At 39.4% G+C, this 19,987-nt stretch overlaps 1 protein-coding gene across 1 annotated transcript in view; it reads right to left on the bottom strand.

Annotated features, from left to right (window-relative positions):
- Positions 1-19,987, bottom strand: part of PCSK1 (proprotein convertase subtilisin/kexin type 1) — a 37,885-nt gene that overhangs the window by 3,535 nt on the left and 14,363 nt on the right. The window contains exons 6-13 of the mRNA XM_019531715.1: positions 19,443-19,531; positions 14,478-14,650; positions 11,320-11,532; positions 8,543-8,643; positions 7,350-7,583; positions 5,587-5,744; positions 3,333-3,466; positions 978-1,139 (exon numbers count right to left, since the gene is read on the bottom strand). Coding sequence (XP_019387260.1) covers positions 978-1,139; positions 3,333-3,466; positions 5,587-5,744; positions 7,350-7,583; positions 8,543-8,643; positions 11,320-11,532; positions 14,478-14,650; positions 19,443-19,531 — 1,264 coding nt within the window. The remainder of the gene's footprint in view (positions 1-977; positions 1,140-3,332; positions 3,467-5,586; positions 5,745-7,349; positions 7,584-8,542; positions 8,644-11,319; positions 11,533-14,477; positions 14,651-19,442; positions 19,532-19,987) is intronic.

Raw genomic sequence — 19,987 nt, forward strand, 5'->3', positions numbered from 1 at the left:
GACTGAAGAGAACTTAGATGAGAGACTTTTATAAAGACTGGTTATGGGAGGGTGAGGGTGACTCAACAGGTATTTTCCTCTCTCATGCAGGAACAAACTGATTCCCCAGCATAATGAATACAATTCTGCTGGAGGTGCTGTCTTTCAGATGAGACATGGAAGTGGTGGCTGGATTATGAGTGTTCATCGTATATCTTCCAACAAGAATAGGAAAGTGTATCCCAAATTTCATGTTGGAAGCTACATTTTGCCCATCATTTCCCCTCCTGCAGTATCTATTAAATACAGGTTTACTTCACTTTCACTTCTGTGTTCTTACATAGCTGCTGCATTTCATCCCAGAGTCACCTGTACCTCTGTTACTGATGTACCCTTATGAACATACCTACCTACTAATGGGAGTTGTGCGTGGTTTTGCTTTAAAGCGGAGATGCCTAACATTTTTTATTTGTTTTCCATAAATAATTATCAATTCCTCTTGAAGGTGAAGAAATAGAATACAATGCAGTTGGAGCTCTGGTTACCAGGATAATGTCTAGGTCTGCAGAGTCTCTAAACCCATGCAGAATCACTTGGTAGTATGCTTCACTCCAACAGTCCTTGCATCTCTTGGACCTGGGTCAACAATTTTGGGCCCTGACAGTTACTTCCACAGAAAACATTAGAAGTGATCAGAGCTCTAAACTCAGATTGTTTGGAGAAGTTCCCTCAACAACCATTCGACTTTTTTAGAACTCATGTCATAAAATCATTTTTAGGTCCCTCAGATCATGCCTTGTTAAATGGGTGAGTAACTGAAAACATTTACTTACGGGCATGGATCACATCACAGTATGCACACAGCTAACAAATGAGTAAAGGTGTGGTGAAATGAGTACATGCAGGTAAATGAATTCAGAAAACCCCAAATGGTATATTTCTTTTATGCTGTTATAACAATATGACATATATGGAGGAAAACATAAAGTAACTGATACCTCTACAAAGTCTGTCATCTTCTCCGCTCCCCTTCTGTCATTTTGCACAGCATTGTAGTTTGTATATACACGAGGCTGTTTCATATGTTCAGGTTGGACAGAAGTGCCATGCAAAATCAGTTTCCAGTTCACAATCCTCCCTTCATTTTGGATTCTCCTGGACTAAAAGACAGACATTAGCATCATATTAGTACTGGATGAAGGAAGATGAAAGAAAAGATAGCTGATGTTAGCAAAGCCCCAAGCCAGTTAAAGAGGTTAGTGCTTTTAACAAATGTAAATTTAGATGTTGATGTATGAGCAATGAAAGATACATTATTGGGTAAAATGCATAACAGAAGGGGAGATTTATTACAAAGACTCTAAACCAGACCAGATATGCTACAAGTACATGGCTATTATAACACAGTATCATTGATAATTAACTGTGTTACCATAGGTCAAATTCCATTATTTTATAGGATGTCAAACATTATTAAACCACATGATGTTTCTTGTTGTTACTGTCTGCTAAGCTGCTGTACAGCAAGTTTTGCACAAGAAGTTCTGCACAATTGTTGTAACAGCCTTTTTTAATAATGTCCTCTCATGCTGTACAGCAGAGGTGTAACAATGCAGCTGGGCACCTGGGGCAGCTGTGAAACATGGGGCCAGCAGTGACTTCTGGCTGTTGCTGTGCAGCTGGCATGGTTGTGTGCCTGTGGCAGCAGTGGTGTGGCAGCTGTCCTGGTCACCCAGTTTTAGTTATGCTAGTGTTGTACAGTACAGCTTAAATCACTACTCTCTACTGTGAGCTGTGGAGTTTTAGAATAGTATTGCTAAAATGTAATAAAGGGAAGAGACAGGTAGGGAGTTGCCTGATGTTTATTTTTAACAGGCTTCATTATCAGAGCACTTGCTCTGCCATCTGCCTCCACTGAGGTGGTTGCTGAAGAGTCCTGTCTTATAATAAAAAGCCTACTTTGCAGATGAAGATTACAAATACAGATTGAAAGACAACTAAATTAGCAGTAAGTCTAAGTGAGGCCCTCGTTAGGTAGGTGTAATTAATATAAGGATTCGTTAGTGTGAAGTAACAAACTGCCAGGAACTGGCAGGGGGAGAGCTGGGTTCGATTTAGATTTCAGGTACCTCTTATTTGCACAGAAAACAGACTAGCCATCAATTAAAGGAAAACCTTTGCATTCCAAAAAAATGTGGTGCCTTCCTATGAGCTGCAAACTAGGGTGTCTATAGCTGCCAGGTTATCTGACAGGCTTACAATTCTACAAGTGGTGTTAATTCTGCTCCTAGGCACCATGTGGAGAATAACTTATTTCTGTCACCTTGTCCACCTGCTGGGTGCTTGGCCTTACCTTACTGTTTATAATGCCCTCTGCTTCCAAACCATGCCATTTATTTCTCTGCATCCTGATCTACCAATTAAAGATATTCCCAGAGAAGAGCAAAATCAATGCTTCATTTCCAGCCCTGTGATCTAACGGCCAGATCCTGAAAGTACCTGAGCACTTTTAATGCCTACTGATTTCTGCAGAGGCCAGCAGAGGTTTGACACTCGGTATCACAAAGTTAACATTCACCCCCTGACAGGATCTGATCCTTAGTGACAAGCTAATTAACAAACAACTTGAGTGAAATTCTCCAGAGTGAGCCAGCATGGATTGATCCCTCTCCCTTTGAAGGCAGTGATTTCTCAGTTGCCTACCAAGCAGCTTCTTCTGAAAGCTCTCATGGTTATAATCCATATTCCCGTCTGGTTTTAGTAAACATACTTATTTTATATCTCTAGATTTCTTCATTATAATCCTTGCTGGTCATTCAGTGGTAATTACTTTGAGAGAGAATATAGGGGAAGATATACATCAGAATAGGTCTCTAAACTCTCTGGAAATTAATTAATTCAAAAGCTTTTGAATCAATGAAAATTATGCACATGTACCAAAAAAAGAGAACAGAACTTGCCTCATGTTTGCCTTCACAGAAAAAAACCTAATTTGCAGCTAATCATCTATAAATTCCATTAATTATTCAATTCCAAAACCATATAAGATTGCATTAATAGGTTTCTCTTTAGTGGGAAGAGGAGTATGTACCATGAAAGAGACTATATAACAGCTACATTCTGCTGATAGTTACACTTCTAGGAAGTTATCCTGGTTTTGCATTGATTTAAGTGACAATAGAATTTGGTCTTATCTTTTGAGTTTGCATCACTTGGACTCTCTCTTATTCAAGTTTTATGTTAACAATAAATGACACGGCTAGTTTTTCACAAAATAAAATCTTTTCTACATGACTGATAGCAGTTTACAATCCAGTGGTCTATACATATGTATCATTGGCACGGTTACTTACCACATCAGTAATTCTTAAAACCCAAGTACCTGCTGGGTTCTCTCCCCATGTGTGAACAGACATGAAGTCCCAATTTTTAAAGCCATTGGGAGACTTATCTCTCTCCCTTTCAGCCAGTAGAACAGTGCTGGTGCCTGTATTTGTGCAAACAAACAAGCAAACATTAATGCTTATTGATCCAGGGCTCTTTTTCCCCATCTTTCACACAATCAAAGTACCAATTGCATTCCACTATAACCTGGAGAAGGTACTATTTTATACTGGCTTTTGGTTTGTTTAAGGGATAGCAATATGTTGCTTCTAGCTCATAGCTATCCAAATCCCTTTCCAAGAAGAATGTGTTAACCAGGATTGCCATAAATCCAGTTGTCATGGAGTATTAGTGTCAAACCAGCAAGGAACACGCATGACAGCAGAGAGCGACATGCAGCAATAAATAATTAGAAAGAGCCCGTCATGCCTTCTTTTCATGTTGTTCAGTACTAGCAAATTGAACTGGGGAAAGCTTCACCACTTTAATCTCCATGGTTCAAATTCTACTCACAGTTCTGCTCTGGGGTTTGCCTGGCTGTAAATGTGAGCAGAATTTGTTACTGTAATCTTAGCGAGTGTGTTTTCTTACAGCCTCATATGGGAGAAAACATTCTCACTGCTGTATGACTGGCCTGAAAAAAGACTACTGCAGTCTAAAAAAGCATTTCTGCAGCAGAAGGGATTCTGATGCAAAGTAGGAGGCTTGTTTGTGCTCATTTGAATATGAGGAGATACCAGGGGAACTATATTTACATAGTCTAGAGAAGCAAAGCTGTGGGGGAAGGGAGTGTGCAATCATAAGCTGTAAATACCAATAAGTAAACAACATAAATATTGGGAAAGGAATGGCTTATGTATTTGGTGGGCATAATTTATAGGACAGTGAGCAAAGGCATGAACCTAGGAAAAGAATAGCATCATCTAGATATCAATACAAAATCATAGAGGAGGTAATAAAGTACTGGGTAGCACATGGGATCAGACAGCCCTTCTCTCTGGGTATTGCTGTTCTAAAGAGGGTGTATTTCAGGCAGTTGTGGCCATGATGCCATTTTCCCCATTAACTAGCAGCAGAACAATATTTGTGCAGTTGTGCACAGGTCAAAGGTAACCAGCATAGGTTCTGTAGCCAAAGACACACCAGGGAGTGATGAGGACAGCTATCTTTGACTCCCCTAAATCAGTGGTCTCCAAAGTGGGGTACGCAAGACAATCCATTGGGGTGCGGGAAGAAAATATTAGAACTTCTATTTAGTATATTTATATAAATATACATATATTGGGGGTGCATGCTCAAAAATTTTTTACTGATAGGGGTGCACGAACAAAAAAGTTTGGAGACCACTGCCCTAAATGATCAGGTATCCATTCACAGCTGGTTCAGCTGGTGACAGTCTTCAGCATAAGTCCAAAGCAGGGCTCAAACTCAAAACTCTGGAGGCTTAGCAAGATACTGTAACCTCTCTCCCAGTACACATCAGCCAGGGAATGCAGGCTATCCCTTTATAAAATCTTCCCTCATCATTTGAAGTGCCCAAATCTATCCCCAAATCTACCCCTGGAAATTCAGAATTCCAGTTAAAAGACATCTGGACAAGGTATGGAAATGTACAGCTAAGGCCTTCAGACAACTTTAGCTCTGCCTTCTTGAGACATGATGGAGTAATCACATGACAAAGGTTGGGGAAGTTTAGTATTCGTGGTCCCAGATTGTGGGACCCCCCCCCCCCACTTTGTGGCCTTGTTAAAGGGCAGAGTTAAGGCTACTTGGTTGTTCTAAATAATTTTAACGCATCCATCATTTTACCTGTGTGTTTGGTACATGCATGATGTATCTATTCAAACCATCCAGATAATTCAGCTTCTGCCCCTGCACAGATTTTTTTGGCTCACTGTAGCACAGGCTGTCCCATAGGAAGTATGAATAATAAGATGAAATCATATTGAATATAAGATGCACTATGGAAGTAGGGTTGGAGGGAGACAGGAAGAAATGAACGGAGATAGTGGGACATAGGCATCTAAACCCTTGCTTTGCCACATGCATCCTCCAAGCTAGAGCTGCTTAGGAGGGAATGAGATATTCCCTAGAGTGTAGTCAGCCATTTCTACTTTGGGAGGGAATAAGCACTGTTTACATAAATATTAATAAGGTGAAACTTGTACATTACAAGAGCACCAACAAGTCATTTCTCTGAATACATTTCTTGGCCTTCCATACCTGATGGGGAAGTGAGAGTGACGTGCAGATCGCCTCTGCGGGAATATTCAATCGTTGCCTCAAACTGCACATGTTCCAAAGATGCAACAGAATTCTCTTGCCCTTCACAAGCTTTTGTGGGAATCTCGATGGTTACTTCACCATTTGCTCTTAATAACCTATCAAAGTTAGGGGAAATACATGATTATATTGCTTAGTACCCTACAACACTAGTCCCTCTGATGTGTTTTATGTAGTATCATGAACAAATCAAACTGAGACTGTATTCCTGACTTATCCAAAACACCCAGTGAAACCCAGGCAGGTTCTGAGAACCCAAGGGATTCAGAAATCACCCAAGCATGGATAGTTTAAATGTATGGAGCCTGTTTTTTTCTACAACCATGGAAGAGAGCAAGCTTGATAATTGATAGTTTGTGTCATGGCTATATTGTAAGCTTGATGATTGATAATTTCTTTCAAGGTTGCATTGTCCCACAAGAGACCCCCTTAAAAGCATTCTCTGCAAACAACCATGTCACATGAGTGTATCAGATTTATAGGTTATGTGCCTCAGTAAAATCACCAGCAGGCATATGTACCACCGTGTAGTAAAATGGCTGGAAAAAACAGCAGCAGCTGTAGCTCCTTTAATCATTTGTAGCACATTCTAATTTAGAGCCTATACCTTCCCTAGATTTACAGAGCATTGTGTACTGCTTTCTCTTCACAGTTTCCAGTAATTGCTTCCATCCCCACGCAATGCATTAAAAATGTAGGGCTTTATGAGCATTGTATTTATAATGGAACATAAGAGGATTAAAATCATATCAAAATAATAAGTTTTTTATACCTCAGTTCTCTGTATTAAATTCAAAACATAAAAGGAAAACATAGCTGCATATTGTCATATAGAGAGGAAGAATAAAAATAGAGCTCTAATAAAAATAGCCCAAATAAGCAGGTTACCAAGTGGTGACACACTGTATAGCTGTACCAAGGCCCTGGAGATTATGTAATTTGTAGATCTGTGAAAACTGTTTATTCTAGAAAGCAAAGCCATATACTAACAAGAGGAGACAAAAAGGGGGTCTAAAGATCCTTATTGATTAAACATGTTAATTATTAAGAAATTCATTGCAGTTTGTCTGTTTATGTGCAGCAGATAGAGAATTTTTGCATGTCTGGCATAGAGGGTTTTATCTGAGTGCATTTGTAAGAGTGCATTATACAAAAGTGATGTTATGCATGTGAGTTATACAAATACAGATGGATATCAGCTTTTTACCATGTATATTGAATACCAGGTATTCAATGTATGCCACACATTAGATAAACTTTATTTTAGGAACAATTTAGAGATTTTATTTTAAAGTCCACTGGTCCTTTTTTGGTATCTCTTTTTTTGTCTCTTACATAATAGCAGCATAAGACTTAATATAATATCTTTATGCTTCAGCTGGTTGGATTTAGTGTTCCCGTGTTAATAATCCTGCAACTGCGAGTACCCACATACTAGTTACATGCAAGCATATGCAAATAGTCCTCTTCCCTGATTAAGTTTTGAGTGATAGTGATTTTTTATTAGCCTTACAGTGAATTGCACAAAGTAAGAGATGGGGCATTGTTTGTTACTCGTAGATTCCTGAGAAAGATGACAAGGCAAATATCTCAGTCTCAATTTACAACTATTTGAACAATTTAGTGCAAGATATTATCTTACAGCATTAGCTCTGGGAGATAGAGACTGATACTAGATATGAATTGTCACTGCAAAGTCTTACCTTGGTTCAAAACTGTTGTCCTTGACTATGCACTCTTTCTTTTCAGGTACGCTTTTCCACACTTTAGGATCAGCTAAATCCACCAGTGCCTTGGCATTAAGTAATCCAAATCCAAATCGGCTATTCACCATCAACCCTGCTCCATTTTTCTTCCATCCTGGATTACCAGCCAGTGGGTCATATTCTGATGTCCAGACTACCAAATGTTGCATATCCCTCCATGTTAGATTAGGGCTATTGAGAAAAGATTGGTTAAATTTCTATACAAGTGTCTATTGACTTTGTCATAATGATGCACTGTTGCCCTGCACATTAAAAGTTGTTGAAAAAAGTAAAATCTAACTGATGCTCCATTTATTGTAATACTTAAGAACCATGCATACAATCTGTAATCTGTTTAATACTTTTCCGAAGTAGGGAGATGCCGTTATCTCCATTATACAGATAGCAAATTGATGCACAGAAGGACTTACACCCAGTTCCTCAAAGGTATTTAGGCACCAAAACTTGAGGCTTATTAGGAGTTTAAAAGGTTCGTACCTCCTATTGATTTCACTGAGACTTAGACACCTGGGAACTGTTGAAAATTGTAGTAGGCACTTAACTTCATCTTTGGGTGTGTTTACACTTCAGCAATCTGGATCTAAATGTCTGTGATGGGACAGGGTCTCCCAAGTCTCATGTTAGTATGCTTCCTCCCATAAAGTGCACGTCTTCTCTGAAAATATTTTTATGAATATGCCATTGTAAGTCTCTGTGTCTTTAACAAGGACATATTTTTGAACTACTTGCTTTGACAGTCATACCTGGGTACTTTACATTTCATGCATCATTATGAGTGTTAAAGGTTCTGCAGACTGAAGTGATACCTCACTGAAACCTGTACAGCCGTATTGCCTTCAAATTATGGTCTCACAAATACGTGTGTTGTTTCATTACTTTCAGGTCCAGCTGACCATTCCTCAGTAAGCAAACTGTTGCTGCTGCACAGAACAAAGTAGAATCACCAGCTCACTGTCTTTTTCTTGTGTTGGCTCTGCCTGGCTAGCAGGTGTGAAGGCTGGTATTAACCAATCCTTTTGTTAAAGTTAGTAAAGTTAGCAGACCTGATTCTTGACAGGAACTGGACATCCTGAGAGAGGTGGTCTGATAATAAGGGTAGGGCAAAACCGGAAAAGTTTAGGAAGTCTTACTTTGCTTCAAGGGCTAGAGCAAAAATCCCCGCTGCCAATGGAGCAGATGCAGAGGTTCCAGTGTGAGTCTCTGTACATTCATCATGAAGATCAGCACTTGTCTGAAATACAAACATTGCAACCACAGAGGCCATGAAAAGGCACCTCCATAAACATTATTGTATCCTCACATAAAAACACAGCTCTCCATAGTCTCTCCTGCACAGTTTCATACACCTCAGAAAGCCCCTCCCCCAACAAACAAAAGAATGGATGCTTAAATCTGCTGATACTTCAGTCTATTTCATTTATTACATTTGCTTCAACTATAATTTTTGTATCAAAATCCCTTGTGTTGGAACAAAATACTCCCACACTGAATACCTTGCCTTATTCTAACATTTCAACAATAAGAATAAGTGTTTCAAACTCACTGGTGAATCATAAAAACACATCATTGTGTTTGGTCTAGAACATTTAAAATTACTGCCTGCTCACAGGATTGAAAATTGCTCACAGGATTAGTATTAGTGTTCTATTCCCTCTTCAGCAAAAACATTATAATTTGCAAATGAAACATGCATTTTATTAGAAAATTAAGAACCTAACTTATCTGCCCATGTACCTGCAACATAAGAAAGTGGGTGCACTGAGAGCTTTACATCTGAGCTACAAGAGAAGCCACTTTGCAAGGGCACATGTTTTGACCTACTGGGCTAAATCTGAAATGAAGTTATTTTAATCTCTACCCATACAGTTCACTGAGAGATAATCTTCAGCTTGATAAGAATGGCAGGAACAGCTCCTCAAATAACAGCTTATCACAGGGATCCTCTTTAAGATAAGGCTCATTGTTTTGGTATACATAGGTAGGGTGCCTAACAGAGTGGGTTCCCAGTCCTTGACTGGGGCTTTTAAGCCATTCCCACAATGTAGATAATTAAGAAGGATAATTATGAAGGAGGCATAGATAGTAACCACCTCTCAGACCAACAGAGACTCCCTGTGTCTGACAAAGGGTGACTGCATCCAAAAGCTTGCTAATAACTTTTTTCCAAATACTTAGTTGGTCCAATAAAAGATATCACATCTACCCAAAGAACCTTGTCAGACACCTCTTGTGTGACTCTGCCACTTGATAAGCACCTGTTGCAAGGTGCTGAGCCCCTCTACTACTGCTGTAGTCAGTGCCCAGAGTTAGCAAAATCAAGCTCAACATTTGCGATAATTAGCTGGGAAACCACATTTTTTCACTCCAAAAATTTTGGACCAAAAAACCCTTTTTTTATTTTCCTGTGGAAAGTTCTGCTTTCTGAACTAAAATTTTGTTTCAATTTGTTATTTTTACTGAAAAGGCCATTTTATTTCTTTAAAACTGAAAACCTGAAATTTACTGACTTATATAGCTCCCTTGGAATACCAATTCAGGGCTGTGAGTGCATTTACTTACCATTAATGCTGCAGCCACATCTCAAAGGCATTTAAATAATCATCTCAACAGGAACTCAGCCAACCAGACACCTATTAAACTCCTTTCCATCCCTCCATTGTCCTAGGAACTAGAGCCTCAGCCCTCTTTCCAGAGTCCTCAAATTCAGACAATTTCAGCTTGGAGGGTGATGGAAGCAAGTTATTTGGTCCTGGAGCCACAGAGCATGCACTGCCAGCTATTTCCTTTTCTGCTATAAGGAAATAAATCAACTTGAATGTCCCTATCAACCAAAGAAATGACTTGAATGACATTTTAAAGTGAAATTTAAATGTGAATTTCCATTTAATGTTGATTTTTTTATCAAAAACACCCAAACTTTGTCAGTGGGATTGATATTTTGGATGATGTTACTGGAAATTTTGGCTTTCACTAAACTATATTTTTGGGGTGAAAAATCTGCATCCAAAATTTTCAGCTGGTTTTAGTGATAATGATAAGCACTTAGGCTAACTGAATGTTAATGATAAGCAGTAGAGATAAAATTCTTAGGGCATCTGGAAGTTCAACCTTAGGAGATAGTGTGAAAAAAGTAAAATCTAGGGCTACCTTCAAATGCTTAACTCTAGTCTCAAAGAATATGAATATAAAGCCATTTTCATTCCTAAAACTACATGATCCTCGCAGTATGAGATAATTTTTGAAGTATTTATTTTTGTATTAAAAAATTCAAAGTCCCAATTAGAAATGGGATTGAGAAATGTAAGATCTGTTAGCAGATTTGAACTCAAACTTCCCCCAATTATAGGATTTCTAAGTCGGTTTGGACTTAGTTCTAATACTAATGGATCATACCTCTGCTGTCAGATGCTTACATTCTGAAGAACATGTGCTATTCCACCTGAGGTCAGCAAGAATTTACAATTCCTTTAGATGTTCTTTTGTTCTATCATGTAAAACCAATTTGTTTAGTATTTTTATGATTTGTATCAGCTCACATTCCTGTTTGGGAACTGTCCCAACACAGAGATGGATGAGAATCATTCTGAAGTTCTGCCCTTTCTGCAGAACGGGCAGATGCAGAGACATTCATCACACAAAAACAACAAAACATTTCCGAGACCAACAATGCAGATTTAATGATATCATGCATGTACTGCTTTAGTGTAAAGTATTTTAGGAGTACAAATGACTTTGTAATCCTCATTGTCCAGGGTTCCAGAATGAAAATATTAGTGCTATATAAAGCATAAATAAAGTAGGCACTTAAAGTCAGCCATTTAAAGTTGTTTCTGCTTCAGTTTTCATATATGAATGGTTCTATGTGTATTCCTCAAGATGTTTGTTAAATCTGGTAAAAACAACCTACAATTCTCTGGTCAGTATAATCCCCACTGCTGTATGCTGTGGCCAGAGTTGAGGAGCACTTCTCTGCATACCAAGGAGAAAGGCCTTGTTGGGAAGCACTGCTAATGGAGATAGTGTAGATACTATCTGTGTAGCCATCACAGTCACAGTTATCACCCTGACGACCACCATTCCCAGAAGCCCATACAAAAATGGAACCTTTTCCATTTCGGCCCTGGAAGAAATGAAAGGAACAGTTACAGTCTACAGTCTCCAACACGTTCCTACCAAAAATCTTATTCGCGCTAGTAAGGCCAGGTAGAGACATTACACTTTTACCAGAATAAGGGACCAAAAGCCAGTTTATAAGCATAACAGAAGTTTGGCATGCAAAACCTGTCTATACTCAGAACAGAAGTTCGGCACATATAGGCTGGTTTAAAAATGGTGGAACCCAGTCTAAGACTTGCACCTCCCTGCAGATGATGACCATGTGTTGTGTTTGCTACCAATCTAAACCACGTCACCTACAGAAAACTGCGTAACACAGATTGATTCCGCCTCAGGCTTTTCGAATATCTGTACTTAGACCATAGGACCAGGAAAAGGTAACTTTTCATAAGACACATAGAAGTTAGGCCAGAAGAGACCTATTAGGTCAGTGGGGCCCAGACTTTTTGGCAGTTATGCCACAAATTAGCCCTGCACTCTCTCTGAACACCACTCTAATCCCCTTCTACTACCCAATTTGCTGCTTTGCTTTCTCCTAGCTGCTCTGTGCTCCCACCCCAAGCTCCTGCTCTGCTTTCTGCTTCCTGCCCTATCTGCTGTTGTATTGCTTGTCCCCTCCCTGATCTGTCACATGCCACATAGAAAATCTGCCTGTGCTACTTGTAGCATAGCCACCTCTGTGTTAGATTCCAGTGCAGACAGACTTGCTTCCTATAGTACACCTCCTTGTGATTTGTCTTTTGTAGTTATAAATATTCTAGCTAATGGTGTCATCTATCACTATACTGGAAATAAGTTTCAGCTCAAATTAAAAGTGGTATCAATAGAATATATTTTCACATGAGCATATTCGATGTAGAGCAAGTGACAACAATCAGTATTTTTTAATAAATGGAAATTTCATCAAGAGTTAATCCCATTCATGTTTGTTATGATCACAGTAGCACTGGTGAGTAGCATGAATGATGTGTGATATGAAATTCTCATATAAGTCCCTTTTAATTAAACCTTTCATAGTTTGACATTTACTTGATGAAAACCAGCAAACCAATAAGCTCATTTTATTGCAAAATCTCCCCTCACTTCCAAATCTCTAAGGCCCCAGACAGTCTCAGGGCACAACCAACTCCATTTCCTATTCTGGTCTCCAGTGTATAGTGAATTAGTAGCAGCTATACACATGCTGGTAGCTCAGGTCATGGGGTGCCAGAAGAGCATGAAAACCATCATGCTTCTTCTGGATTGAACAAATATTTGCCATTATATCGTAAAATCTGATAGCCTTTTAGTGGAAAAGTTCTGCTTAATGTGAAAAGCAGAAGCCTGTATTTTAATTCAGTACTAATGTATGCATATTCAGTACCAAGAGCAATCAGAAATGCAGATCATCAATTAATCTCTGCTGATGATCTTTGAAGTTGCCAGCTCAGGGGCAGAGGGACCATTGCAGCACTCTCAAAATAATAAAAAAAAAACCTGTACAAAAAACCAGGGATAGATAAATAAGCTACATTTTTTCCATAAACATTACTGGGGGCTTCCCACAGAGATGACAATAAAAGGAATGATATCTTTTAGCAAGTAATGTCCCAATCCGCCAAAATACTGGAGAATTTGAACAACCCCATTGCCTCTGGAAGTACTATACATAGGCTACTCACATGCTTAAAGTTAAGCATATTCTTGAGTGCTGTACTGGATCAATATGTAAGGGGCCAATCATAAAACTAGAGGAGAATCTCCACCTGCAGTTAACTGGTGGGAGGTGAGGGCATATCCAGCCCCTGCAAGATGCCTGAAGTAATGGATTAATTTGCTTTCTTTGTTGCAAAATAAAACCAACATGGAAACTGAAATGGAAATAGTTTTGCACTCCTTAAGAAGCAGATTTTCCAGGTGTGTACAGAGGGACCTTTGTGGTACTGGGTCACCATGCCTTGCTTTTTAGGACCGACTTTCTCTTGCCACCCACCTGGTAATTTTTGTCTTTCCCGTTCCAAGCCTCTATCTACCTGCAACCTTCTCTTTTTAGTCTCCTTCTGTCCCTTACCAGCACTTTAATTATCTGTCAATTTTTTCTTCACTGTCAGTGCCCTCAATGTCTCTCCCTGTTTCTGATGCATTTAGCTTTTTCTTTTCTCCAGGCTCCTCTCTCTCTTTTGCTGCAGTCCCTCATGCTTCAGCCTCTCTTCCTTTCTTCATTCACCTCTGTGCTGCAGTTCTCTTCTTTATTATGGCTATGCCATGATGTGGTACCTTTTCACTTTCTCCTGACTAAATGTAGGAACCGTGTTTATGCATATACACAGCAGCTCTCATTCAATGAATTCCTCATCCTCTAATCAGATCTAAAGGGATACCATAAAAGAGAACTTAAAAGCCACCATTTCAGTATTCTCCAACATGCATTCCTACTATCTTCATTTTAACTGGATCATGTTATGCCTCAGCTTATGAACTAATGCAATTAACCCAGTGCAAGTAACAGGAAGACAAAGCCCATCCACATGGTGCTAAAATACAGCACAATTTTACAAAGTGAAATATTCAAAAAGCAGTAAACTTCATATTAATTTTTTATAGGAGCTCGGTACAGAAATCCAATTACTATTCAGAACAAAACAAGCCAACAGAGGAGGGTGGGGGAAGGAAGCACTAAAGGGAAAGATGAAGGAGGAGATCTAGACTGCAGAGAAATGGCTTAAAAGCAGAATATTGAAACAGCACGTTCATGAAAGTCAGAGCCTGGAAGGTAAATTTCACTAAGCCTTACTAGTCATATTTCTCCAAAGAATGACTCTGTTTTTGAAATGGGTTTGGATGAAGAAAGCACTTCTGAAAGGATGAAACAAAGAGCATTCCATTTTCTCTCTAAGAACCATTTTAAAATCTGGTCTTTGCCTACAAGCTTGAGAACATTTCAACTCAACTGTCTGTCAGATATCTTACCTGGTTGATCCCATATTCAAAAGCCTTCTGTGCTAGTCTGCCAGGTCCCTCTACAGTTTTACCATCATCATTTGGACCCCAGCTTGCACTGTAAATATCCACATGTTCTGGATTGAAACCGATTGAACTGGCTTCAATGGCATCAGTGACTATTCCATCCAGCATCCGTATACCTGAATATCGAAAGTGCAGGTAGAAAAGGTAAAACAAGTTCATTGTACATTATTGTCATCAGGGCCCAGCTTTTTCATTGCCTGCCCTGATCTAGGATTATAACCCCTAAATTCTGCCATAATAATCATCATTATTTGCCTTTCACAACACCAGTCCACTTAGGGCCTCAGTGTGCTTTGCAAACATTAAGAGAGATCTAAAAATTGGGTTGTGCCTTTTTCTTTTTTTTCTGTTAGCAAGTTTTTGAAAGAATGTATGAGGTTTGCCCCTGATTCCCTCCCCCGAAATTTTAGGAAAAAGCAAGTCTAGTCTATACTGTTTTCTTTGCAGATCTCTGAATTTCTCAGTGCAGGTACATTTTACACACTTATTTGAAATTCTTCATCTCTCTTTCAGCATTAGATCTTTATCATAGGCTTCCTTTCTTCTAAAAGTCAGTCCAGCATTAAAGCTGAATATATGATTTCAAAACCACCCTTTTCAAAAATCTTTTTTCTCTACAAATTTTGACTAACTCTGAGAGTTGTGTTTAAACAAAGAATTTTAAACAGTCTGAAGAAAATCTCATCCCCTCTTGATGAGATTAAATTTTCATTGTTTTGTCATGTATGGTATTATTTCAGTAGCTCTTCAATCTTCACAAGACAAGGAGTATTGCACAGTTTTCCCACTGTCATTAATATTGCTTGTTTGCACTACTACTAGCGATGCTGAAAGCCCAGTGGAAGCAAGCCTTTAACATTTTAATAGGAACTGCACAATCTAATCTAGTTCAGAGCAACTCTAATTTCTGTATGCTTAAAATTCCAGTGGCAGCCAGTGGCTCAGGTGCACTAGAGCTCCTCAAATTGCTAATGCTCTTCCCTGCCAATCTGAAAAATGGTAGGGAATTTTGCAAAATCCAGTAATGATGGTGCAGCTCTACCAGTGGTAGTGACAATACAACTATTAGTGTAGTCCAGGTTCCAAACAGGTTTTCCTGGCATCACAATTAAAATGCCTGGGCTCTGTCTACACTGGCAACTGAGCACCATAATAGTTGCTCCACAAGAGGACAGGGGATGAACAATGGTCAATCATTTTTATTGTAGATGTTCACATAGTTTTCCAAATAAGATCAACAAGATCTGAGTCTCTCAATTTCTTGAGCTTTTTTATTGTTAAAATGGAAAAAAGGACAGAAGTTAACTGTTTGCCCTTTGCAGATGGCCTTTAACACTCCTGATGCCTCAAAAAAAAGTTAACTATTATAAGGGTGACCATATGGGACCATAGGAAGTACAAGACACTGCTTTCCTCCATCTTTCTTCCCCCCTCCCTTTCCCCACCACTCTCCCAAGCCAGCAGCACTGCTGCAGGCAGAGGCGGTAGAGCATGGTGTGCCAGGCAGGGAGGCAACAGCAGTGCCTGCCTGCCCACCTGTCTGGTGCATCATGCTATTTTTATTCCCTGCTGGACTGTGCCCTGTGCCCCTGTGATTCCTAGCCCCCCAACCCAGTGTCTGTACCCTCTCACCTGGCACCCCACTGGCTCCCAGCTGCTGCGCCTGGAAGGAGGTGCAGACTGGTGAGCAGGGGGCACCAGGCTCTGTGCAAACCCAGGTGCACAGCACCCCCACAGCCAGCATAGCCAGACCCATGGCTCTGCCATCCCCCTGCACAGGCAGCACATGCAAGCACCTGGTACAATGCTGGTTGCAACCAGGTGGCCTGTTGCTGCTACTGCTGCTGCTGCTGCTGCTTGGCCCACCCTGGGCAGGGCTGTAGTCCTGGACAGAACCCAGACCCTGGAGCTGCCCCTTCCAGACACGGATCCCTATCGGCAGCTGGGTGGGCAGGAGTGGGAAAGGGACCCCTGCTCAGGCAGAGGTCTGACCCACCCCCCAGCATACCCCTCCAGACACACACATATACAGTGTGAGCAGCCCACACTCACAGCAGTGCTTTCCCCCTGCCCTGCCCTGCCCCATGTGATCCCTGGCCAATATGGGGTTTTTGCTTCCATTTCCACCAAGTAGCAAGGATGCTGTGACAGCCTAGGAAATCCAGCACTGTCCTTGCCAAACTGGGATGTATGGTCGCCCTGGTATTGCCCCTATTACTTATTGGTAAGTGAGGCACAAAATGACTCAACCAATGTCACTCTAAATCAATGGTAAAACTGAGACTACATTTAGGAATCCTGACATCCGGGCCGAGGCTGCAACCATGAGAAAGCATACATTATGTATAAGCATGTATATATTATACTTATTATGTATTAGCACACATCAAATTAAACTCTGTTCCTGAAATCAGTTCACCATGGCCGGTTCCTTTCACTAATGTTGAAAAGAACTCAAGTCAATGATGGGCTTTGTACAAAGGTCGAAGATCTGTTTGGGTGGAACTGTCTGCAAGACCAGGGCTATTAGCAATAGTCTGTAACAAAATATTTAGCATTCAGGAGCCAGCATAAATAATCTAAAGATGTGGCCAATGTGATACAGCCAGCCAAGCATATTTTAATATAAGAAAAAACAATATTATTCTCAGGACACCCATGAAAAGCAATTCAAGCAAGACTGTTGTTTCAGTTCTACTCTGCAAAAACCTGTATCATTTAAGTAAACCTAAGAATGCAATTACTTCAGTGGATATTTTTTCAATTAGTTTTTGGGTAGTGTCCTATTATTTATCCACACTTTTCCTTTTTGTCTGTTTATTTCCTATCCTCAGCCTCATGAATTCAAAAGCAAGCAAAAGCAAAAGGAATTTTCAGGCAGATCCATGTATCTGCTTAGCCGAAGGCTATTTTTAGTAGCACATGCACGGTGCTAGAACTCTCAACCCAGTCCTTCATAAAATGCAGCTTCTTCATCATTTGATTTCCATGGCAGCATCAGGAAAATAGCTCAGTGCTGTGGTTGGGCATGTGTGAATAAACATGTTCCATTTATTGGATGACATATAACAATAGCTGCTCTGAGCCTTTCGGACAGGGTAGGATATAAATCTAATAAACAAAACATGGCATACAGCACATTTTTTCTATGATACAACATTATAAAGACTATGTACAAGTGGACAGTAAATTAAACTGAAAGGCAATACATTTAAAGATGAAATAAGGATGAGTTTTTCTTCCCACATGATGCATGACTTAAGGGCACAAGATATGAATAGGACCAAAAATTAGCAGGCATTAAAAGACTGAGAATTTAGATAGATAATGAGAGCATTTATAGTTATAATGGTAAAGGAACAAGAGTTTTTGGAAGGAATATAAAATCTCATAAAATCTCAGGGCATACCCTGAAAATATGTTACTCCAAAATAGCTTGCTTCAGAGTTACTTCATCTTGGGCAGGTGGTACAGACTTTGTCTGACACATTACTGGACTTGATGGACCACTAGACTTTTTCTGGTATGATAATTCCTAGGTTCAAATAACAGCTTGAAATAATCCTGAAGTATTTGGAGCTCTTATTGTGTCATACACCTTATACTAGGTCATAGATATAGAATTACCTACAAAGAAAAGCTGGAAAATAAGCTTCCTAGGTTTAGGTGTTTATGGTGTACGGTAAATCTTTCTTCAAGTGTGATTCTTGTCACATCCTTATCTCTGGAGATTTGGCCAGATTTTGCTTCCCATTCCCTTCAACTTTATGCCTCCCTGAATTTTCTTCCGCTTTTTTTTTGAAAGATAATCACCTTTCTGGATAATTTTTCAATAATTTTTCATTGTCTTTCCTCCATTACTTCCCTTTCCTGGACATAGGAAGCAGCAGGGATATATCTGCATTTACAAATTAGGCAATTGTTCACACAGATAAGTGGGCAGTACAGCGGGTATATTTTTAAAATTTCTGCTATTCCACCCTGCTCTTAAAATCTGGCATCTTCATCTAATGAGTGGGGTATTTTATTTAAGCAGAGTATAAAAGTATAATGCAGAAGGGCAAAGGTGGGCTGGAAAGTGACATTTGTGACAGCTCAAAACCCAGAAGAGAAAATAGGAGCTCATAAACACCAGACTGAAGTGGCAAGAATAGTAATCTCAGCTGTCAATCTCATCTAAGCTGTCCCATTTCATAAAAGAGCAAGAAAAAATGTGAAATTGAAAAACTACAAATCTACAAGTCTATCTCCTTTTGTGCTAAATAACCATTTGCAACTGATATTTTGATCATGTCTATTTCACAAACCTATAATAGACTAGACTTCCAGTCATTTTTTTTTTAAAAAAGGGCAATATTGATTGATGGATAAACAAGCCTCTACTTCTTTTCAAAATTAACATATAATTGACATGGAGAAACAAGCAATTGAAATCAAAATCACAGAAATGTGAATTTCTCTACTGCCGTGACCTTTCAATTTAACTGTATAGACACTCTAAACAAGAAAAGACAGGAAATTGAGTTCTCTTCCTTTTACTCTTCATTTAATTTTGTGTAGAATGGATAAGGTAACAACCAACCATTTCGTTATTTAAAAACAGACTCATAGATTTGGTTAGAATGAACAGTTAACTTATAGATTGAACCCTGAGAAATTGATGGCTGCTTAAGACTCGAGATAAAAGTAACTGCTTACACTATTTCAACACACTCTCAAAAATCCCAATGCTGTGGAGTGCTGAGTAACTCCTGAGAAATGCTGAGAGTTTTGAACATGAATGGATGATGGCTGAGAAAGTCCAGTAGGGCACTCAGTACCTTGGGATGGCCAGTTCCCTGTTTCACTTTGTTTTCATTCACGTGAGAAATAGTAAAGTTGAGGGCAAAGTATTGCTTGTTTTCTTACCTCCCACTTTGGAATTATATGCTACTCCAACTCCACACTTCTTGTTATTGGCTTGCATGGCAATTTCTCCTGCACATCGTGTCCCATGCCTGAATGAAATAAATTTTTTAAAAGACTTTAAAATTGAACCGTAACTAAATGCATTTGCTTAAGCTACAGAGTTTCACCACTTACATGGTTGACTTGGTAGAGGCTTTTCTCCACCTAGATCTAAGACAGCTTTTTGAATATTAAATAGCTTTGGAATAGGTCTATTTGAAAAAAAAAATGGCATATTTATCCTCTGATTTTGATCCACTCAATTTTCAATGGATTATTAGGCAGAGATAATATGGGCCTAACAATCTGCAATGATGTTCCTTAGATTCCCAGTAGCTTCAGTAGCTTTGGCCAGGCCCTAACTGTTGTTAAAATGTCTACCATGAGATATAACATGGCTGCTGAAGCAGATTACAAGAGCAAGGAAAATTTGGAAAACTAAGATGATAATCCTTAAAAATAACTAAAAAAAAACTAGTTTTAAACAAATATTTGGATAGTCTTTT

This window comes from Crocodylus porosus, unplaced genomic scaffold (genome assembly GCF_001723895.1).
Source record: "Crocodylus porosus isolate Cpor-Errol unplaced genomic scaffold, CroPor_comp1, whole genome shotgun sequence".
Lineage (NCBI taxonomy): Eukaryota > Metazoa > Chordata > Crocodylia > Crocodylidae > Crocodylus > Crocodylus porosus.